The 23984-nt window shown below is 36.1% G+C and overlaps 5 protein-coding genes across 6 annotated transcripts; 3 read left to right on the plus strand and 2 right to left on the minus strand.

Annotated features, from left to right (window-relative positions):
* Positions 1-979: 979 nt before the first annotated feature.
* TUB7 (tubulin beta-7 chain) lies at positions 980-3324 on the plus strand. The gene is made up of 3 exons (XM_022036049.2): positions 980-1572; positions 1695-1964; positions 2470-3324. The coding sequence occupies exons 1-3, from the start codon at positions 1179-1181 to the stop codon at positions 3147-3149; spliced, it is 1344 nt and encodes a 447-aa protein (XP_021891741.1). The 5' UTR covers positions 980-1178; the 3' UTR covers positions 3150-3324.
* A 516-nt stretch (positions 3325-3840) lies between these two features.
* On the plus strand, positions 3841-10339 carry LOC110810000 (uncharacterized). Its single transcript, XM_022036024.2, has 3 exons — positions 3841-4265; positions 4569-4611; positions 9871-10339. The coding sequence occupies exons 1-3, from the start codon at positions 3987-3989 to the stop codon at positions 10020-10022; spliced, it is 474 nt and encodes a 157-aa protein (XP_021891716.1). The 5' UTR covers positions 3841-3986; the 3' UTR covers positions 10023-10339.
* Positions 10340-11004: 665 nt separating this feature from the next.
* Positions 11005-14068, plus strand: LOC110810036 (RING/FYVE/PHD zinc finger superfamily protein). Of its 2 annotated transcripts, none has more exons than XM_022036072.2 (2): positions 11005-11874; positions 12973-13382. In XM_022036072.2, exons 1-2 carry the CDS (start codon positions 11519-11521, stop codon positions 13046-13048), a joined length of 432 nt encoding a protein of 143 aa, XP_021891764.2. In that variant the 5' UTR covers positions 11005-11518; the 3' UTR covers positions 13049-13382. The 2 variants fall into 2 exon arrangements, with proteins under 2 accessions (XP_021891764.2, XP_021891762.2); XM_022036070.2 differs by lacking the exon at positions 12973-13382 and adding an exon at positions 13775-14068 and having other exon boundaries at positions 11029-11874.
* Positions 14069-14461: 393 nt separating this feature from the next.
* On the minus strand, positions 14462-16732 carry RPC14 (RNApolymerase 14 kDa subunit). Its single transcript, XM_022036075.2, has 4 exons — positions 16596-16732; positions 16174-16289; positions 15331-15407; positions 14462-14820 (listed from the first exon to the last, which is right to left on the minus strand). Exons 2-4 carry the CDS (start codon positions 16269-16271, stop codon positions 14672-14674), a joined length of 324 nt encoding a protein of 107 aa, XP_021891767.1. The 5' UTR covers positions 16272-16289; positions 16596-16732; the 3' UTR covers positions 14462-14671.
* Positions 16733-17318: 586 nt separating this feature from the next.
* Positions 17319-21331, minus strand: LOC110810042 (serine/threonine-protein kinase BSK5-like). Its single transcript, XM_022036078.2, has 10 exons — positions 20916-21331; positions 20598-20806; positions 20264-20399; positions 19737-19870; positions 19542-19647; positions 19243-19328; positions 18948-19136; positions 18590-18745; positions 18145-18258; positions 17319-17787 (listed from the first exon to the last, which is right to left on the minus strand). The coding sequence occupies exons 1-10, from the start codon at positions 20995-20997 to the stop codon at positions 17545-17547; spliced, it is 1455 nt and encodes a 484-aa protein (XP_021891770.2). The 5' UTR covers positions 20998-21331; the 3' UTR covers positions 17319-17544.
* Positions 21332-23984: the final 2653 nt, after the last annotated feature.

A 23984-nucleotide genomic window follows, 5' to 3' on the forward strand; every position in this document is an offset into this window, starting at 1 on the left:
CAGTTTTATAATGACTTTTGCATTACTTTTTAATATAAGCCACATACCACAGAAAAATGTTTTTTGTTTATTATGTTAATGGAATGTGAAGTTATTTTTTAATTTTAATTTTAATTTTTGGTTTTTATACTTAAATAATTAGTCAACTAAGTAAAATTTTCAAAAAAAAAAAAAAAAAAAACCCAGCATTTATACTGGGTCAAATGTTTTATGCTATGTATTTGTGATTATTAGTTAATAGCAGCTCCAGTTGCAATTAGAAAATTTCCAACTCTAATGTGCATGTTAATTTTAATTTTATTTCAAGTTTATATATTTCGTGTTGTTATTTTTACTCTGGGAACATATTTACAAATAATGTTATATCTAAAAAGGAAATTATATATATATATATATTATATTATATATTTTAAAACATATTTGAAAAGCCAAGTATGAGGATGTGAATGGGTTGGGAGCTTCCTGAGGGGGGCCTACATCTTAAACCGATACTTTCTGCTTTCTAACATTCAGTGGAGAAGGAAAGTGGCACGTGATGTTGCCAAGGGCATATCTGTATTTTCAATTTATAATAATCTATTTTTGGTTTTTTTTTTTTTTTTAATATAAATACTTTTAAAAATTATTATTTATATGTATACTATATATTTAATTTGGGAGGAAATGAAATTATTTTATTAAACGTATACTCGAGCCTTATTATTATTATTACTTTTGAAAAGTATAATTTGTGGTGGTGTGATGTTCAAAATAATAACAAAATTTTCAAAACAAAAAAAATAAATTTAAAACAGCGTAATTTTAAACGAAAACGATATATTACTATAATTAAAAATAAATTGACGGAAGATCAAGAAATTCAAAACGGTCAGTTACATCCAGCTGTACCCCACCAAATTTTTGAATTTCAAATTCTAAACTTGCATATTACCCTCTCTTTCATTTATAACCGTTGATTTAAAACTATTCATTACTCGCATCAAGGAAGAAAAATACAAAACACTAAAAAACCTCTCCTCCTCGTCTCTCCTCTTCTCCCTATAAAGCAATCCCTCTTTTCTTTACCCTAGTTTCACTTTTGCCTTCCTTCGTTTCTCGTCTTCTTCTTCTTCTTCTTCTTATTCTTCTTCTCTGAAACTACTCTTGTCTTTTTCTCTGCTTTTCAAAGGAGCGACGACATGCGTGAAATCCTTCACATCCAAGGAGGCCAATGCGGCAACCAAATCGGTGCCAAGTTCTGGGAAGTTGTCTGTGCCGAGCACGGCATAGACCCCACCGGACGTTACCAGGGAGACTCGGATCTCCAACTCGAGAGGGTTAATGTTTACTACAATGAAGCCAGTTGTGGGAGGTTTGTTCCTCGTGCCGTTCTCATGGACTTGGAGCCTGGCACGATGGACAGCGTTAGGTCCGGAACTTACGGCCAGATCTTTCGCCCGGATAACTTCGTTTTCGGACAGTCTGGCGCCGGAAACAACTGGGCTAAAGGTCATTACACGGAAGGGGCCGAGTTGATTGATTCTGTCCTCGATGTCGTCCGCAAAGAGGCCGAGAACTGTGACTGCTTGCAAGGTGTGTTTCTATGGATCCAGAAACTTGGCTCTTTTTAAAATCTTTCTTTTTGTTTTCTCTTTCTTTTTTGCCTTCTTAATTTTGATTTGAAACGGTTTTTGTTTGGTTTTTTCTTTTTTCAGGGTTTCAAGTGTGCCACTCCTTGGGAGGTGGAACTGGGTCTGGGATGGGGACCCTTTTGATATCGAAGATTAGGGAAGAGTACCCAGATCGAATGATGTTGACTTTCTCGGTGTTCCCGTCTCCTAAGGTCTCTGATACGGTTGTTGAGCCTTACAATGCTACTTTATCTGTTCACCAGCTTGTTGAAAACGCGGATGAGTGCATGGTGCTCGACAATGAGGCCTTATATGACATTTGTTTCCGGACATTAAAGCTTACTACTCCTAGCTGTAAGTCCCTGCTGGGTTTGTCCTAGTTGTTATGATTCAAAGCTTACATCTTTGGGATTGTTTTTTAGTTAAATATTGAATTTTCCATGGTGGGGTTTTTTTTTTGTGATTAATAAGATTTCCCTAAGTTTTCATGTATGCTAAATTAATTTGATTGATTTGACTTGCAATTAGTTCTAATATGTTTGGTTGAGCAATCCTAGATTTATATATTGTGATTCTTGTTTAGGGCCTTTTGAGCAATCCTAGATTGATATAAGAAATGTGTTTTATTATTCTTGTACGAGGCCTTTAAGAACTAATCAAGGGACTTTCTTTGCGGCCGTTAATGCTTGATGTGATCAGAGCATGTTTTTGATCCGTAAGAACTAGGATTGACAGAGGGCTTTTTCTTCTTTTTATATGTTATGCAGTATGTATAAAAATGAGGGGTGATTTGAATTTGTTGAGCTATACAGAAATGTGATTTATTAACCATGTCCTATTCCTTTTTTGGCTTTGACAGTTGGTGATTTGAATCACTTGATATCTGCAACAATGTCTGGGGTAACATGCTGCTTAAGATTCCCCGGGCAGTTAAATTCTGATCTCCGGAAACTTGCTGTGAATCTCATCCCATTCCCACGTCTCCACTTCTTCATGGTGGGTTTTGCTCCTCTCACCTCGCGAGGCTCTCAACAGTACCGAGCTCTGACAGTTCCTGAGCTGACCCAGCAAATGTGGGATGCCAAGAACATGATGTGTGCAGCTGATCCAAGACATGGCCGATACCTAACAGCCTCTGCCATGTTCCGAGGCAAGATGAGCACCAAGGAAGTAGACGAGCAAATGCTTAACGTCCAGAACAAGAACTCTTCTTACTTTGTCGAGTGGATTCCCCACAATGTGAAATCAACCGTCTGTGACATCCCACCTACTGGTCTTAAGATGGCATCAACCTTCATCGGAAACTCCACCTCTATCCAGGAAATGTTCCGGCGGGTGAGTGAGCAATTCACTGCCATGTTTAGGAGGAAAGCTTTCTTGCATTGGTACACAGGAGAAGGAATGGATGAGATGGAGTTTACTGAGGCTGAGAGCAACATGAATGATTTGGTTTCGGAGTATCAGCAGTATCAAGATGCGACTGCAGACGAGGATGATTATGAGGAAGAAGAAGCAGAGTATCAGGAAGAAGGCTATTAAAGGGAGGTTGCTATTGGGAAGGAGCATTAACCTCAACTTCCAGTTGCTGGTTGTTTTAGTTTTAAGGATGTAAAAGAATGGTACTTTTGTTATCTTTGACGGACAGCTTTGAATTTAGCTTTTAAAACTTGTTGAATGTAAGGAAATTTTATATCTAGTCTTTCCCCTTTTTCAATTGCAAGGTTTGCTGGTTCTATCTGGAATTATATGATTGTAGTGAAGCATGTTCATTCTGTAAGAGCATCAGAGATAGAGCATATCAAACATGGTTCTCTCTGAATTTCAACGATGCATGCAACCATATTATTGCTAGATTTTAGAACTGGAAATTTTTTGGTTGCAACTGGTTTTGATCAATCTATTTTTCGATTGCTTGTTTGCTTAAAAGTTTTAAACACAATGTACTTTCAGAAACGCCAAAAGATAATTTGTCTGCTGCATTTTGAAAATTGTAACATAATTAAATAAATAAATAAAAATTAAATTTTGGATCGGTTAATTTATTTTCAGAATTTGCTTAATATTCAAAATAAGTTAAATTATCATGTATTTTATTTTAATAATGGTATTAGTGAATTTAAATTGATATTTAAATACGATTTTAACGGTGATAGATATACAACCTTATAATTTAAAAAATAAAATAAAAAAAACCTAAACGAAAACTTCAACGGCGTCGTTTAGGTCAGAGGCAGATCATTTTCCCTACTCGTTTCTTCTCTGTTGCGTCTCCTACATTGAGACTTGTGCAGGGGGAGAATCCATACTAGGACGAAGGTGCTGAAGAAAGCCGAACAGCGTACCTAAACAAAGGGAAGAAAAAGGGGGGGCTCAGAAATGGCAACGAGTCTCTCAAGTAGAGCAGCTACTTCGCCAAGCCAAACCCTTGGTCTCTTCAGACTCTCATTCAACTTCCTGCGGAGCTTGTCCACTTCTTCTCCTTCCACGAAAAATCCTAGTGCCACCTCCACGGATTCCAATAAGCGCAGGCGAAGAAAGAAGAAAAACCTTTTCGAGGTCGCTCAGTTCCTGCCCAACTGGGGCCTCGGTTATCACATGGCTAAAACTCACTGGACAGGAGTTTCGTACGAGATCACCAAGATCAACCTTTACAAGGTCTTCTCTCTCTCTCATTCACACGTTTCCTTCCCTCTCTGTTTTGGGTGTTATTTCTGTTTGTTGTTATGTCTGTTTGGTTTCTGAGGAAATTTTGGAATTGGAAAGAAATTTACCACGTCGCTGTTTTGATTTCTGGTTATTTTTAGTAAATTTTGTGAGGGGTTGGAGTTAGGGGATTGGCTGTAATAGCTTCTATTGCAAAAAGCGTCTGATGATTAAATGTCTTTGTTATTTTTATGGTTGATTTTTTTCTTTTTAGGGTTTAAGGTTGTAGGGTTTATGCGGTTTGTTTTCTGGCAGGATGGAAGGCATGGAAAGGCATGGGGGCTTGTGCACAAAGACGGTCAGCATTCTTCATTTTCTCAATTTATTGTTTGGATTGGTGACTGTTATTTGATTGATGGAGGAATTTTAGCTCCAGCATTGCCCTCCTCTCTGTGTTTTCATTACTGGATAAGGTGGAATTAGTTTTACTGATTCATACTTGGGTTGATGATCCTACATTCTTGGAGTTGTCTATGGACTTTCGATGTTGTTACCTCTTATAGCAGCTGTTAGATTTTCTAGCTAAGCATAGAACTTTCAGTAGCTGTTTGATCTTTAAGTGGTGCAAGCTTCGTCTTCATCTGTATATGTAACTGTGACCTATGGATCATCCAAGGTTTGAACTGTAACCATAAATACACATTTGTAATCCTCATGAGCCGCAAATGTGGCAACCTTGGTGGTGGGTGAAAATTGATAATAAGTTGAGAGGCAGGGAGCTCTCATAGCAACCTTCTGAGGGTAGCATTTAGTAAATCATGATAAGGAAAACCCTTGTTGACATATCCTTTTCTGTCCCCAGGTTCAATCAGAAGAGTGAAATTATTTCTTCTTTTGTTCGTATCAATATTGTGGTTAACTCAGCATGAGTGAAAAGTTCTTGGGTGCATGCCAACTTGCCTATTTGGAGAGTAATTAACATGCATATGCCTTTTGACATCATATCACTATTTTTTTTTTTTTGAGATAAAGATGTATAGTATTATGAACAAGGATACCAAAGGGGTACCACCCATATACAAAAAACTTTATAAGTCAATCAGGAGATCAATGACACTCCCAAAATCTTTGACACCATAACACTATGGAAATAGTTAATAGAATAAGTAAGGTTTCAACCATTCAAGATAGCAAATTTTTCGTACTTCTTGTGAATCTATTTATCCTTCATGGTTCTTGTGTCTTTGAAGAGCAAAATATTGCTCAAGCTAATAATGCTTTTCTGGTGCACATTTGCTATCTCTAATTCACCATCAAGCTTCTAGTGATTATAAGTTCTTTACTCCCTTTTTTTTCCTTCCAAATCTAATTTTTCTCTTTTCCTTTTGTAGCGTGTCAAAAAAAATATTGAATTTCCTGCTAAAGAACATTACTTTTTCTTTACAAAGAAAGGAATATATTAATGAAGGGGAGAAAAGAGCACAAAAGTAGAGAGGATTCAGAGTCCTCAAAAAAGATAAGAAAAAGAAAAAAAAAAAAAAAAAGAGAAAGACCAACTAGTCTTTTGAGAGAATAGCTAGCCGATCTCTATATAATGCAGATAAAGGTAAATCTTTAAAGAAACCATGTGCTTTAATCGAGAGAAGTCAAGAAATATAGGTTACCCCAATGACTCAGAAAGCAGAGTATTGATCCTTGATCATTCTGATGCCTTTGGAACCAAATCACGCTCATCCTACTGAAAAAGAACCCTACACTAGAAAGCTTTAATCTACTTCTTTGTTCTCATACCAAAAAGAATAGAAGGGAGAAAGCCATCAATTTTACGAGGGGAAACTCGAAGACACCCCCAATCCGATGCAATAGATGCCAAGCCATGACCCAGTAGGAAAAGATAATTACAAGACTCAGCAGGTGTAAAACACATAACACAAACACCTATAGGCAGAGTTTGGTTCAGCCTGTGAGCTTGAAGTAGATAATTAGTACACAAGAACTTTAATCTTGGAGGATGTATGGCCTTTCATAAACATTTGTGGAAAGAATTAGTTTGAGAGGCAGGATTACGAGTCAAAAAGCCAAAAGGTATGAATTGCAAGAAAAAAAACCCCTGAAGAATCCAAAGACCATATTCTGCAGTTAGGGAGATTAGAAAAACGCTACAAACTCAAGAACCTGGATTAAATAGACCACATGCTTTCCGATCATTAAGGTTTTTGAAGGAGGAGATGAGATAGTGTTATGGGACAACCTGTTAATGCAAGGTAATTGATAAGGCACAGGAGTCTTGTCAAGTTAAGGTTTCCACTGGAAAAGAAATTAGGAAACATCACCCCCCGCTAATATGTACTTGGAACATTAGTCTTGGAAGTTCATCCATTTTGGCGGAGACCAAAGTTGCTCTTAATAACTTTGTACTACAAAGAGTTGGGTAAAAGGAAATTGCCATGACTGTTTAGGTCGAAAGAAACAGATTTTTGAAATAGAGATTTTCCAATATCAAGACCCTATCAACTTTGGACATACGACATCTCTCCCTATTAAGTAAACGAACTCTTGGAGGACCCATTTTAACCCAACCATAGAAACTTTGCTCATCACCTACTCAAGATTCTATCTCAATCACGTTCTTAGGCTTTTAAACAGAGATAAATGTGCAAGGAAATATAGATAAACGAGAATCAATAAGAGTGACCCTACCCTCAGGGGGAAAAGAGCTACCCTTCCAATTATTTCAAAAAAGAAAAAAGCTACCCTTCCAACAATCCACATGCCTAGATATTTTATGCATCACAGGGTCTCAAAAGGAAGCAACTGCTGGATTACTGGAACACCAGGATAAGTGAAAGGCTACTCTAAGATTTCACAACCGAAAGAATCAACTAGAAACCACCGGACCATTTTCTTTGAGGTTAATACACAAGCCTGGAGATAGCCTCAAACAATACAGGATGGTTAGCACATTATTGAATTTCACGTGATCATACAAAAGGAAGATAATCTTATCATTTGCTTACTGAAGATGGGATTCTGATCTATTAGGGCAGACCCTATAACCTTGGAACAAATCTATCAAAACCTTTAGAAGGCTTTGACTCATAACTTGACAACAATTATGAAGAGAAAAGGAGACAACAAGGGATCCTCTTGTCTCAAACCATTTTTCCCTTCAAATCAGTCTCTTGCTTTGCCATTAACCAAAACAACAAACGCAATTAATGAGTGGCAACTTGAAATCTTGTTTCCCCTTCTGACACTGGAACCTTTCCTCTCCAAGACCTTATTTAGGAAGCCACAATATACTCGATCATGGGCTTTCTCAAAATCTAGTTTGACCAAGTCTTTGTTTCTTGACCTTGTACCTTCCTCTACCATCTTAGTGACAATAAGAGAGGCATTCAAAATTTGTCTATAGATACACCTTGGTGAACAAGATATCATTTCTTCAAGTATCTTCCCTCAACCTTTGAAACAACATTTCAGATGTGATCTTATAAACATTTGTTATTAGATTGTTCGGGTAGTTATCATACATACTGATAGAATAACTTTGCTTAGGGACGAAAGCACTGAAGTCGAATTCATATTGATGCATACCGTACCATTAAGGTGAAGTTCCTTAAAAAATTCAACTAAATCATCCTTGATGATATCTCAACAGTGTTGAAGGAAGGCAATAGTTAAATCTTCACGCTTTGGAGCCTTATTCGCACCAGGGTCCCATACAACTGTTTTGATTTCAGCTTCACCAAATGATCACTCTTCCTATCTAGTTTACTCTCCATTAATCAGACACCAATCAAGACCCCCAGTAAAAGACCAATTGATGTACTCATCCTCATAGAGATTCTTAAAAAGAGTCTGTTATCATGACAACAATGCTGCTGGATTTCTCACCACTCTGTCCCCCTCAAGTTCTACTTTCTTGATGAAACTAGGAATGACAAAACAATCTGTAATCTGCCAAAATTATTTACTCGGATAGAGACTGTTGTGGTTTAAATTGAAACCAAACTGGATCAGGTTGGGTCGGAGCAAGTTTTGGAAACTGTCAACTGGGGCGGTGCACAAGAAAACCACTCGGACCTAACACACTTTCAACAAAACTGAGAGAGAGGATCCTTCAATATTATCAATGAAAGAGGCAATCTTAGTATCCCAAATCACAGGAAGACCCCCTGAAGCCCTTGCAGATAAACTAAAAGACCATCCTTTAAATGTAGAATCCTATATTACAAAAAAGGAGCGAGTTCAGAACATTACCCAAACCATTGATGCTCCAGCTTATGATCTTCATAACAAAATGCCTTACCCTGCAGTTCTTGGGAAGCTGAAATGGATGGTAGAGGCCAATCTTGTAAGTTAAATATTAGCACCATCTTTTCTTTTAACATAAGTCTGGGACACTCTAAACCTCACCTTCCTTCCCAGAAGAATAATTTAATCTGAAGTTCAGTTTCTTAAGGATCTCATCTGGTTTCTCTTTATAAGCATCTGTCTCAATTGACTGTATAGGAATTGAAGGATAGCTGAGTACCTGTCTTTTTGTAGCAAGTGAGATTCTAGGACTTGTTTGATCAACATCCAAGGTAAAGATTCCTCTGACAATGTTGTGGTTCATATTGTCCCCACCTGACGGGCTATTATTTTCAATAGACAATCAAGTAGACAAAGGCGTCGGATTAGGATCTGAAATTGGCCAAACTGAACTGTGTGCAGGAAGGTTATAATCAAGCAAAAGAGGGGAGGCACTCCCTGTTACATTGTCTGTTTCTATGATCCCTGAGAACCTACTACTGGGAGGCTTATCCTTGTGAACCGACCACTTTTACATCACTAGCTTTGGTTTTTGACAAAGTTATTGGTCGTTGGTTTTTGCTCTGTTGGTATGTATTATCACAAGTTGTTGCCCTGTATTCGATTTCTAATCCGGTACCTTTTAATAGTTAACAATATGGTATTTGATGGGAATTTTTCACTGAAAGCTATTTGATGTGAATTATTTAAACTAGTTGGTGTTCTTTCTTGGTCAGGAGTAGTTAGAGCAAATGAATTTATGAAATATATGTTAGTCAACAAAAACTAATGAAACTCCAGAAGCCAAGAGAGGAGTTGTCAAAAATGTGAAAGTGAAGAAGGTTGTGAGAGCACAATGATTTCTAGGTAGTGGCTAAGATACATAGGATGCAAGACTGGTCATGTTTGTGTTTTGTGATTAATGACTGCTCCATATATGAGGTGTAATGTCCAGGTTGGAGGCATGGAATATTGTAGTTTATTGAGGAAACGTTAAAGCAATGCCATGATGGTCTGGTATTCAGGAAGCAAGGGTCATAACCTGCAATTGTGAAGCCTGGAATATTGTAGTCTATGGAGGAAACATAAAGCAGAGATATGATGTTTTGGTATTCAACAGTCATGCATCTCCAATTCTTACATGACACAAAAAGGACGACATTGCTGTCTGTCAATTTTTGTTGAAGTAAATTAGAGCTTCTCAAATTTTCTTGTGACAGAGAACGAACTACTTAATTGTATTTGCTCTTGTGCTCATCTTAGTTTCTTCTAGTTACCACATGAAGGCAGGCTTCGTTGATGTATCTAGCATTTGATGCAGGCTTGCCAGCTGCAGAGTCTCCCAAGAAAATAAGTGGAGTTCACAAACGATGTTGGAGATATATTCCAAGCTTGTCAAAAACAACGGACAGCACCCCGAAGTTAGTAAAACCAGCAGACAGTGCCCCAGCCGCTGAAGTTCAAGCAGCTTGATGTGCCAGTTTCCTGATACTTATATGTTCTGTTTCCTTTGCCTCGGTTCTTATGGATTCCCGAGACATACACCGTTCCCTTTGGCGTGTTAGGGCTCTTGAATCAGTCCTAGACATAACTGATGCCCACGAATCCAGTTGCATCCTTCTGTTTCAGAGCTAGCATAGATTTATTATGTGAGGGAGGAACTTTTTACCGTGGCAATTGATTTTGTTAAAGATTTTCTGTTTTCAGACTGCAGTCTTTAGTTGATCTTCCAACCCCTTGAAGCAATAACTTAGAAAATATGTTTAATAATTATTTTGATTTTTGATTGAGTCGAATTTAATTAGTTTACTGAGTATGTTTAATATCATTAATTAGCCTTCGAAAACTCTTAATTTAGAGGAGGAAAGATAATTTTTGAAAGTATTATAAATTTAATTATCTTTTTTATTTCTAAAGAAAAGATAAGATTAAGATGGGGAACAACCAAAAGTTAAAAGGGTATTTATATTTATGAACTGAATGTTAATAATGGTGATGAATCTCTAATCTCACTCCTAAACAGAACACTAATGTAGTAATTGATCTTTTGAAATATAGTTTGATGGAGTTAATCCTGTTAGGAGGAAGACATAATGGTATAATAATATTAAAATAATGTTAATTTGTATGTCTTAATTATTAAAGTGTAATTTACAAAAAGTCTCTAAAATTCAGTTATAATTATAATTAGATTCATTGGTTCTTTAATAACTGTTTAGTCCTTTTATCATTTTACTTTTTAAAGAAATATATAATGATTATTGTTTTAGTTTTTATTTTTTATTATGTTATAGACTTATTATTATTTTTTTAGCTATATGAAAAACAAGTTTATTATCATTAAATATATATTAAACTATTATTTGATATTTAAATTTAAAAGACATATTTTTTTTTTATATTTTTCATTATTCTGTTTTATATTCTACGTAAGAGATAAACCTCAAACGCCAAAATTGTGTATAATTAATGAGAGAAAATTATAAAAAAGAAATATTATTTTTCTTATTTTACTTTTTCTTCCTTCCTGTCCCACACTGCACCAGACGTCCAAACTGCAGTTTCTTTGCGTTTCCATTTTAACCAGCATTGCTCCCTTTCACTGCCATTATCACTGACATTGACACAAACAAAGAAAAAGGAAATAGAAACCGAAGAGGAAAAATAATAATAATAATAATAATAAAGAAGTTTTGATATTTTCTTTTTCTGGGTCAGAAAAACTGATATTTTCCTGCTCGAAAAAAGAAAATAGAGCTAAGAGATTACAAGAGAGGAAAAAAAGAAGAAGAAGACAACAAAGCACTTCACCACCTACACTTTTTTGCCCAATCCAAACAGTCTCTGCTTCACGACCTGAAGTGCGTTAAACCTTTTAGAGAATTCTTTCTGCTCTGTTTTCTGTTTTTATTTTTATTTGTTTCCTTCTCCCGCAATTCCATGACTTTTCCTCATCTGGGTACACAACCATGCCTGTTTTAGAGGCACCCCATTTTGTAAGTGGCCCTCAAGATCCTTCCTCCGTCGCCGGGTTCAGTGACGTAGCACAGTCTGTGGCTGAATCTTCCGGCGAAATTGGCTCTGACAGGGAATCATCCTTGTCGGATTCCTTGTCAGAGGCAGATTTGGAGAGTGGGGACTTGACTTTGAAGAAGCTGCATTTGGGTTGGGATTGCAGGATTTGCCATTTGGGTCCGGAGGGTGGGAGTGGCGGCGGCGGACATGATTGTAGGGAGCTTATTCAGTTGGGCTGCTCCTGCAAAGGGGATTTGGGTGCTGCTCACAAGAAATGTGCAGAGACTTGGTTCAAGATCAGGGGAAACATGTAAGTTGATAATTGTTTTCTCCTTTTTTTGAAGTTAAAACTGTGTCATCAGCCATGGATAACTGAATTTTGTGGTGCTTCTTATGAGGAACTACATATATTGATCTGGTGTCTAGATTCTTGGTGTCTGATAAAATTCATACATGTCTATTTGTTGTCTTTTCATCAGTTTCTGAGTTGATAAAATGATGGTGTCATGGGATACTTTACAAAATGTATTTGTCACCCTCCTAAAATTATAGGAGTATATCCTTTACTTTCTTCTTATTCTCTTTTTATTTGATTTATAATAAGAGAAATATGGAAGAGGAGTGTAAATACAGTGGATATGATTCTGCACTCAAGCCCTGCCTCGGATGAAGGTTTTGTTTGTTTACTGTGAATTATTGTCTTAGGCTATATAGTGAACAAATTCAGAATTTTTATAAAATTCATTCACAAATTTATAGTAACTCAACTAAATGATAAAAATACTGCATAAATAAAAATTCACTTCATAAAAATTTGTTTTTGTTGTTTTGTAATATAATTTCATTCTTTTAGTTGAACTAAGCGTAAATTTGTAAATAAATTTTGAAGAAAATACTTGATTTTTGCCAAACATAGTCTTAGTTGGAAAAGAATTAAAAGCATGTTAAATCGGATTTGATTTTAAGCCTCACTTCGGTCTTGGTAATAGAATCAATGCAAGTAAGATCCTGGCTTTGTGTCTTATTGGAGAAGGGGAACTGAAAAGAAATGGAAACTTTTGAGTTTGTTATCCTTGCTCCTGTAATAGTTTATTGTTTTGCTCTTTGATTTGACCAACTAAGACTATGTTAAAAATCAAGAGTTGTTGTAGAACTTAAGACAGTGAAAATCTCGTTTAAAAAAGATATAATTACCAAAGATTATGAAATTTGGAATTTATTATAGTTGAAATCCCCTATGATATTCAAATAGTCCTCTTAGTTTGAAATATATAAATTTTCAGATGAAGTCTACAGATATTCTTGATCTGTTCTTAACATAGTCTAGAAATTCTCTTGTTAGTACTTTGCGTTATCTTATGTTGGCTCTTCATATTTACAATCTGGATTTCATTTTCATCATCTGTAGAAGCTGTTTTCTTGGGACACAAAAGCTTTGGATCTTAAACATGGGACTGGGTAGGATGCTGAGAAATAGTAAATAAAGTTTTCGACTTTCGAATGGAAAGAAAGGTGTAAGTGGAAGACTGTATGATCGATGCATAATTGATCATACGTTCACCTTTATGCCAAAGTTGTTTCCTTTTATGCTTTTTTAGGAGTTGTGTATCGATGGGGCTTGCTAGATACTTGGATTTGTCTTCTGTAAAGAGCTTACTGCCCATTTCAGCCCTGCAAATGTAATGATGAAGATCCAAACACCATTTGTGGAAAGTGTATTCATTCGGTAAAACATAAAATTGTCTTGTAAACTGCACAAACCTATTAATTTTCATTCATGAAGAATCAATATCAGATTGATGCTTTAGAAAAGTATAAGATTTTTGGATATCCAGATGATCAGAAAATTTTTCATTTATCCCTCTTAGAACACATGCTTATTTGCGCCGACTGCTGGTGTTTACTGAGAATATCAGCGCAGGCATTCTACAGAGAGCTCTGAATTGTGTTTTGATCACACTGTTTGCGAAAACTTCTAATGAATGTATGTAAGAATCTTGAAAGTGCGTGTGCAAATGTATGTATATATATTGTTAATATACAAAAATTTCCTCATTTTATATCAGTTAGAGTTAAATGAATATCGTTACTCATAAGAAGAGAATCGCTCTCTATAAACTGGTGCTTTACCGGGTGAAAGTTTTAGTTACATATGACATGTATATGTATATTAGCAACGCTGACACATTAAGGCTTGTGATTTATTCCAGGACCTGCGAGATATGTGGTGCAACAGCAGTTAATGTTGCCGGAGAGCAGACAAACCAAACCAATATCAGTTTTGCTGCAACCCATTTGATACCTACAGGACCAATGATCCTCCTAGAAACCCGACCCTTCTGGCACGGTCGTCGGATTATAAATTTCTTACTGGCCTGCATGATCTTTGCCTTTGTAATTTCTTGGCTGTTTCATTTTAAAGTACTATCATGAATTCAGGACAAAATTTTTGGCATTTTCTCCTGAGAGTTTTTATGGGATGTGACTACCATCTTCTTGCTGTTTGTATTATTCCCTTACCCCCCCTTGCTCAACAACTTCCACTTGCATGTTACCTTAGTTGTAATAGATTATATATATATATATATACACACATTTATATAGGAAAAGCAGACATTTTCTTGAGGATGGTATGGCCTTTCTTTGAGGTTATCCCTGCAATGAGAAATTGGTAATTCCCTGTGGCTTGTATTTTATTTTTTGTTAAAAGAAATGAAAAAAATATACTCTTGACTTATAAAAAGATGCCAAACATGATAATTTTTAAACCTAGTTTAAACTATCAAGTTATGCCAAATATACCAAATTGAATATTAACATAATTCAGTCATTGCATTGCATCTTGAAGATTATTTTAAATAAATTTAAAAGAAATTAAAATAGAAATTGAAGTCATATATAATCGATATATATATATAATATTATTGCTCTAAGGGCAGAAAATTGAACTCCATACATAAAAATAATTTCAAAGATACCAAAGATCCATTAATAACAAACTACACATAATCAACCTGAATCAAATTTAAAGCAGAATCCCATGTAGTAAGCTTTACATTAAAAAGAAGACAAAAAGCCTTCATGTCAATCGGAGAATATATCAAATATCAATCACTGTCCGAGTCAATTTTCATTCCTTCGACGGGTTTGCTCGTCCTAAACTCGACAATAGCTTTCTCGAAAGTGCCTCTAACATGCTCGCATGTCTGCTTCAAATATACACATGAACCTTTCAACACCTCTCTTGCTGGTTCACCTACAAATTATGGGTAAAGAATGTAAAAAAAACCCATAATACATCACAAAATAATTTGAAAAGGCTATTGATTTCTAAGCATTAAGAATTATGAACTACTAACTCCGCAACCAAATATATGTCCGAGAAAGATTAATACTCCTTAAAACTCAATATCTGATTCATTACTAATACAATTAGGCTGCATCTGGTTAAATTGTCATTTAATTCGTAGCCAATTCCTAGTTCTCATTCTCGCATTAGTTTTAATATGTATAACAATAACAATTTTATAGTGTTTGGGTACCAATCATGCTATTTTAAACTAATAAATAATGAGAGTTGGATTCTTAGCTTCACAACCATACTTCAAGCAGAGATTACAAACTAATGACTGACCACAAACATCAAAATTTGCTTTCAATTGACATATTCATATCTTGAAATCATAGTACACGTAGCCACAAAGAAACTCTGTTGCATTGTGAAATTGGGACAATTGGAGAAAATAGTAGACTGGATGTGAGTTACCTGATGTTTGGACTCTAATGTTAACTCGAGCATCTGAAGGATGAGGGATACTGTATCCACAGAATTCTACTCTTGCACTGCAAAAATTCCATAGTGGCGTGCTTAAAGGTCAAAATACTGTTAACAAGCTCATTCTTGATATGAAGATCGAAAAGATTGAAAATCCGACGATGAAATAACGAAATACCATTTCAAAGAAGGTATAGTACAGTACTCTCATGCCCAAATTTTGGAGATGGAAATACAAAATGGTGCAGTGCAAAGAGGGTAAGACATTCAAAAAACCAAGAAAAGGAAATAGAAAGGTAGGTGTTTCAATTTCAAGTTCTATGTTACAACAAATTATTAACATTATGATCTTTCTCCTGCATTTACCCAAATTAAAGAAAATGTTAAAGCAATAGAGAAGGAATGAAATCACTTGAGGAATTTAGACAGTTCTCATGACATCCATATACATTTTAAAAAGAACACCCTTGGTGTAGACATTGATAGCAAATCAAAATATTTAAAAAAAAAAAAAAAAAACTTTAAAACAATTGATCCTAAATTAAAGTCACCCACTAAATAAAAACTTAAAAACTTCGTTTAATACATTGAAATATTATTTAGTTTTAATTTTCCAGATTTATATGTTTATGCATATTTTATAAAAACACTGCGGCGCATATATTTGTGAAGTAAGCAGGCACAAAAAGAAATAGTTCGATGAAAAAACCCTAAAAGCAACAATTTAACAATATCAAACTAATGTATCATTTTATAATAAATCTTCTCACTATTAAGTGACTCAGGATTTTCGCATATAAAGGCATAAATATAAGAAAATAAGTAGAAACTAACTCTTGATTAAGGGCGAATCTGAGAGCATTAGCAAGAGTATGATCCTCTCCCGTCAAAGAAAATGTTGCATGACCTTCTCTGGAAGATCCATGCTCCATTGCTGCTCTTTTATAGCTCTGCAACCAACAAAGAAAAAGCTTTCTCTGTAAATCGCGAAAATATCAAGTAGCCAATGCAAATATCAAAATCCAGTATCATAATCACCGGTTAGACGAAAAAACAAAAACACGAATAAATATGAAAACTCCGTGTTCTTTCTCCCTTTTAGCTCCCTTTATCGAATCAAAGCTTAAACCGAAGATTAAAAAATTTTAATCGCCAAATTTCAAATTAAGAGAAAAAGAAAACCCGTTTGCGTACAAATAGATGAAGAAAGTTAAAGAGAGAAAAAAAAAAAAAAAAAAAAAAAAACAGATACTTGCCTGTCTGTAGCCGATAATTTCTGCGCTTCAATCTTAAGGCGCCAAAAAACCCAAAACCCTGAATTCGCCAGTCTAGGGCTCTAAACGGGACGCTGTATTTTTTAAATAACTTTTTTCCCAGAACTTCCTCTTACGTGGCACATTTTGATTGGTCGTTGACAAATTAGAATTCTCGTCTTTCCCGTTAGACGGTACCCTAAACCCTAATTCCCTCGTACAACATGTTAGTTTTGATTAATTGTAAATATTAATAACAATTTATATTCTAAATCAAATATATAAATTATTACAGATATTTATTATTTATAGTGATGATTTCTAAGTCTATACACACATTAATTTATTTTTTTATTTACGCTTTTAAATTAAATTTTTTATTGTATTAAAAATAATTAAAAATATTCCGTAACATTTAATATAAAAATTTCTTCAATAAAATATAATCATGTTCTCAGTTTGTTGTCGCGAAATTAATCCGCTATCGATAATACACATATTTTTGAAAAATAAAAAAATTAGGAAAACAAAATATTTAAAAATATTACAAATACCCATTTATTATTTAGGCTCATAAATAAATATATATATATATATGTATGTATATATTGTATGGATAGTCTATAAAAATGGTATTCCATTGAAGTTCAGTGGGAGGGACGCGCATAATCGATGCCAACAGGCAACATACTCAAAAGTGGAGTGACGCACGACCAACACCACCAGTAGACGAGATACTTGTGAAGGCTTCGTATTTCCACTGAAGAGTCATGGGAAAACATACACCAACTTCAACCACTGCAGTTTTTACAATTAACCCTGTGGTGCTGCATGAACCTCAAGTTCCCAAATAAGGAAATTATGTGGGGAGTAAATACAAGAAAATATTAGAATGTAGTAATTAAAACACCATAAAAAAGTTATAAAAAAGAAACCCTATACATCATCTGTTTCAGTTTTTGTATTTTTTAGCATCCAAAGATGTGCCGTCTTTTAGAGTTTCCTTTGCATCGTATTCCATTCCGAGGCTGAAGAGTGCAGCCGCTTGAAGATAAAACGCAGTAGACCACTCCGGAGAAACCACTTGAGCTTGCATTGCATCTCCAAGAGCTTCCTGTGGCTTGTTACTCATTAAGTAACACAAGCAGCGTCTAGCAAACACTGTCGGAGATATCATGGTCCCACCATCAATGAACTAACAACACAACACAAGAACGGAGATCATAAGAAATATAATATTGTCAAGTTTTAGATATCTGTTAAAATGGGTAACTCAAGTAGTTTATGCCGAAAAAAATAGATTTGCTTAGGCTGTGTCTTCTTCCTTTTTCTGGCCTCAACTCTCTTCTCCTTACCGGGAAACCATCTTCCTATCTTTTTACTTTTAAGAAAAAAATGTTCTATCAAGTTTTCCTACCAGGGAATCTTATGCTGCTTCAAAATTGATATCTCACTTCTGTTTTTCTATATATTCAACATGTAATTTAGTTGCTATTCCAATTATGATAACATTCTTTGCCCGGAAATCATGCTACTTTAGGCAACGACTTACATGTGTATAACATTCAATAGCAGTGGCAAAGTCTTTGGCTCGAAAAGCAGCATCTCCACGCTTCTTAGAATTCAGAGTCTCCTGGATTTGATCTGTCCACATTTGGAAAGAAAGCTGCAATGGAAAAAATTGACTCAGCAATAACCAGTCGTGCAAATCAACTTAATACTTTTAAGAATATTTTTCTAAATGATGTAAGAATCAAGGTCGATCTACTTGCTATGGTAAAACAGGATTGCGCAGTTAAAATCGTTGGCCTTCATTTTTTTTTTTATACATAGACCACCTACAAGAAGGCACTAATATTTGTTTGCAAAAGGAGACTAAATGCCTTCCTCTCACCAAACCTCCCCCTAACTTTGTCTTTTCTTTTCTTGTTTTCACCATTCCGATGCAAGTTTGAAGAAGGGCAAGATTGAAGTAAACAGAGATAGAAATTACTGACCTCATTTGCAATTCCTTCATCATCCTTGTAACCAAGTCTCTCCAACAATTCATGTATTGCAGTAAGATCCATTTTAGAGCATGCTTCACCTAAAGGTGTTAACGATACTGTTTCATTTGGAGGCGGACTTCCCATCAGAAGTATATTTGACGGGACCTGCTTAATCATCAAGTAAATCAATATATATGTGTCCTTAAAGTAGTTGCACTACCACATACTATCCTCGGATTTTCAAGTATTGAAACTGTTTCAAATACACGGCATGCAATTGAAAGAAGACCTCGGTTTCTCCCAATTTTATAAAATGGATTCCTATGATGTTCTTACAGGGGTTGAGGGAGTAAACATGTAGGCATACCTCGGTTTCTTTCTGAAGAGTAGTCAGAGCAGTAACAAGGGATTTCGCATTGGGCCTTTCACGAGGCTCGTATTGCAAACAGCGAGAAGCTAATCGAACTAACTCAGTTCCATCATTATTTGAAAAATGACCTTCCAAACATGAGTCAATCAGCATCAGATAATTCTTCCCACGAATCAGATCAAGTGCCTGTCAAAGAAATAAGTATTTACCTCCGTATTTTCCAGCATAATCCAGCTACAGCATATCATTGTTCTACACAAAATATTTGATAAAATCCCCAGAGAAATCTTACATGACTAGGTGGTATATGTTTTCCACTGAGAAGATCAAGCAATAAGGTGCCAAAGCTGTAAAGCACGCTCTCCGGTATCACTCTTCCTGCGAAGCAATGGTGACACGTATGGCATCGGTAAAGAATCACATGTACAGACATCATGCATCTCGAGCGAAAAAAAGCAGATAACTTTTACAGATTTAGACTTCTTTCATTTCTATTTTCTGAATAATAAACACCTAAATTGCTGGCTTTCTAATCCAGCTAAGTAAAATTGAATAAGTAAATTTGCAGCCTGCCAACGGAATGGTAGTTGCCTGTTCGTAAGTACTCTGGTGGTGTGAAAGCCAAGTTTGTGCTATAACTCTTGCCATCTCTACTATTCTTCATGAGGCCAAAGCAAGAGAGCCTTGGATTACAATCCTGAAAAGCCATAAATCACAACTAAAGAAGCAGCCTATAAAGGATATTCAACTTTTCGGTAACAGCAGACCTCACAAATTAAAAAATACCTCATCAAACAACACTCTGTATGCATTAAGATCATGATACAATGCTCTTCCTTTACTGCTGCAATAATCCAGAGCTTGTGCTAAATACAACGCCACCCTCAGCCTCATTGCCCATTTCATGGGCTGAGTCTCCCCTGAAACATGTCAATCAATACGAGGTACACCTATCAATACATTTTCGGGTTCTTACGTACCTTTATAGCAATATATATCGATCAAATACATACACAAACGCACACACAACAGACGAAGAGACAATCTTTATCAACTAGTTTTTCTAAAAGAAGATCAAAGAAAATAAGGTAATTGATTTTTTTGTTTGCCCACAAAAATTCCTGGTAACAGATTTTAGCTCTTTGACATGAATATGGAAAAATGAAAGAAAACATATTGACATTTTAAAATCCTTGTCCTTTCCGCTATAAACAAAACCCAAAACAAACAAACAAAGGCATCATTTAATGATAAAGGAGGAAATGAAGGAAACCAAACAGGATTTAAAGGGAGAACAGCACTGAAAACTTTACAGTGAAAAAGATGCTTAGATAGAGTCTCGTTTGGCATGAATTCAGCCACAAGCAGTCGCTCATCTTCTTCACAGCAACATCCTATCAGATTCGCCAACCTCTCGCTCCTTAACTGGCCCACAGCTCTGGCTTCTTCCTGATAAACCCAGCAAAACCGCCATTAATTAATCAACCGGCAACGTTAATAGTTTTCTTTTAATAAAAAAGAAAAGGAAGCACGACAAACGTGTGGATAGCATTAATAGCTATGAGAAATAAATGAAAGCTATGAGAAATAAATGAAATTTAAATGAAATATAATTGAGAAGTCAAAGAGAGTCTAAAGATAACAGACGAGGAATTGACGAGAGTCGGGCCAAGCGAATCTGTTGAAGCGTTTAATGGCGACTAATCGATAGTCATCGAGCCTGCCTCTGTAAACAACGTTGGGAGCCTTTTCTCCGTGCTCCGACACGATGTTGTCGGAAGAGAAACCTGAGGTGGCGGCTCGAAGTTGGTCCAGGCTGAACTCAACAAACCCAGGAGTTGACTCAGCTCCATTCTCTGAGAACCCAGAAGAAAGAATGAGAGACCCCGATAAGCTCCTTACGAAGCAGAGCAAAAGAGAGAGGAAAGCAGTAGAATTTCTCGGAAAACAAACAGAAAATCTTACCGAGATCAGATGCGTCATTGATGTTTGATTTGAGATCAGAGGGCCACCAGCAGAATAACAATTTGGAGCAGCGAGCTCCCATTGGCCTACGATTCTAGCGAGAGAAAAACGCGCTAAAAGCTAAGTAAAACTCTCTTCCTCTCGCTCTATCTCAAGAAAGTTTACTTTCACTTTCTATCACTTTCTGGAGAGAATCAGAGAGCGGGAGGTGGGCGTTTTGAGGAGGCACAAAAGCGTGAGAAACGAGTGAGAAAGTTATAAAGCAGCTAAAAGCGCATTGTTTGGTTAGCGAGAAACCATGAGAGAAAAAAAAAAAAAGAAAGAAACAACTTTATGGATCCAAAAGCTTTCTCTCTCACAATTTTCACCACCTCATCATTCTCTCCTTCCTCCCCCTGCAAAATTCCTTTCTTTTCTTTTCTTTTTCTTTTTCTTTTCTTTCTACACTTTTCAAGTCAAAATTTTTATGTCTTTTCCTTCCCAGACAACGCCAAACAAATCCCACTCTCACATCTTCCGCGTGTGGTGCACGAAACAACCTTGACACCGCACGCGCGTTCATCGAGCGTGGTGAAGGATACCTTTGGACGGTTTTTAATATTTTTTTCCCGGCAATAAAATGAAAAAATCGGCGAGTAATCGTTGGGGGGCTCGTCAAATCCTCGTGACGTCGGTCAAAGTCAACAAACATTTCGATGGCATGGCAAGACTATATTAGTTTAGGTAATGCTGCATTAATTTTCTGTGACGTCCTTATCATAATATCCTGTTTATATCCGCTTATCCTTAAATAATTAAAATTTACTTTTATATTTATTATCAATTCTGAATTATGAGCATAATAATAATAATGTGAGTTGAGAGGAAGAAAAGATGTGGCACCTCCAACTCACAATTGGGGAGCATCATGGTGATGGATTATAAAGGTAAAAAGATATTCGTTTACTTTTGTATTAATATGATAATATATGGATGGATGGATGATTTGATATCCATTCTATATATAATTGGTGGTTAATATTCTCTCTTTGATTTTTACTATGGTAAAATATAAATTTTAAAAATTAAGTGTAATTTTAATATTAATTAAACCACTGACTAAAATAAAATAGTAAGAGACATAATAAACTACGTTTTATTGAATAATGTAATGGTTCCAGAAATTAAAAAAATGTATATATTTATTCTCAATGCGGAAGCGAAATAAAATAGATTATGATTAACATCCCTTACACAATAATCAAAACGTATTAAAGATATGAAAAGATAAACTAACTAAAGGAAATACTATGAATGAATACTATAAGGAAAACTAATAAATCTTTAAGCTTCTACTCGCCGTCTTCTTGCGGAACGGGTTTGGGAACCAAGTCATCTTGATCTAAAATGGTTAAGTAAGGAATGAGTTACACTACACTAGTAAAGATGTCACAGAAGTAAATGTTGGTAGAAAACAAAAACGACCAATGGAGTATAATTTATAACAAATTCATTTATCAATAATAAAATATTTTACTGTTCATTTATCTCGGTAAAATTCATGAAAATAACTTATGAAAACAATAACATTATAAACATCATAAGATTATGCACACTCTGTAACATAACACATATCATACTTTTGTATTTCAATCATCAGGCAACAAATTTTATCTTTTATCAGCCTACTAGTATCCATGGGGATCCATAGGGGTCCCTGCTACACGTGAACCATTCACCTTAATTTCAGGGCCGTCCTCATACCCCGTACGGTATGAACGACAAAACTATAAACCTCAATACCCCTTCCAGTATGAAGGTGAAGCGGGCCGTCCCCATACCTCGTCCGGTATGAGTGTCAAAACATTTAAAGTCTCCATACCCCGTCCGATATGAGAGATCACGTTCCCGGTAGGGTTCCATATGGACCCGATCCGTCCACCATCTCCCACGATATCTAGTGAGGCTGTTGACTTATCCGTTCATAAATTCACTTACCATCCTTATTTTTCTTAGTCTCAATTACCCAATCAACATAAATACGTAAACTAGTAACGCATACCAAACAAGACAACACAATATCAGGTTCACAATAATTCAAACCATAATAAATTAAACAGTGATTTATGCATACGTAACCACAGAATAAACAATCAAATATTATAGTGCATTTAGACTGTAAAATATATCAAATAGGAACAAACCGACAAATACATCAAGTTCAGGCTCCATTAGCAATCTTAATTAATTATACATATCTATTAATTCATAAAATACCGTTTAATCATTTATTAAACTTTAATACCGTGATAGGAAATAGGGTGAGGGATCCTTATTTATTTCGGAGTCTGAAATCGGGTTCTCACTGCGCCTACGGGCAGTCCCTAGATTCCCTGAATTTTTTTTCGAAAATTGAAACACACTTTTGGTACCTGCACATATCCCAAAAAAATCCCAAATCAGATCTAGGGCCTATTTGGCCAATTTCGGAATTCCAGCGTGGCAGCTTCGCCGTGCTCTGGTAACGCGCGAGTCGCGATTTGGTGTTTTGCTCCGGTCAACCTGTAGAGGAAAGGACGGTGGTCACAGTGGTATAAAAATTACATCGAACAGGAAACGGGAAAGACCTCATCGGAGGTAAAAATCGAGGAAACCCGCGGCGACGCCATTTGGCTCCGATTTGGCCACAGGTGGGTTCAACATCGAAAACCGAGCTAAGGGGAGAAATTTTACCTCGTTTGGCAGCCGGTGCGGCGGCGGGTAGCGGCAGTCGGTTCCTCCGGTGGCTGGGTTGTCTTCTCCGACGAGGGTTCTGGCAGCTAGGGTTTGGGGTTAGATGTGAATGAGATTATTTATAACTTTCCCTTTTTAATCTGAGTCGTCCATCACGATTTAATCTAGATCGTCCAATCGCGATTAAATTGAAAATAAATTCGGGTCGTCCATCGCGATACAATCTGGGCTGTCCGTGCGTGATCAAATCTAGGTCGTCCGCACGCTGCAATCTGGGATGTCCGTGCGCGCGTTTGATCTGGGTCGTCCGTGCATGCGGGAACGGATCTCAGCCGTTCGATCGTGCGCACGCGGATC

This window comes from Carica papaya, chromosome 2, assembly GCF_054855325.1.
Source record: "Carica papaya isolate Zhongbai chromosome 2, ASM5485532v1, whole genome shotgun sequence".
NCBI classification, from domain to species: Eukaryota; Viridiplantae; Streptophyta; class Magnoliopsida; order Brassicales; family Caricaceae; genus Carica; species Carica papaya.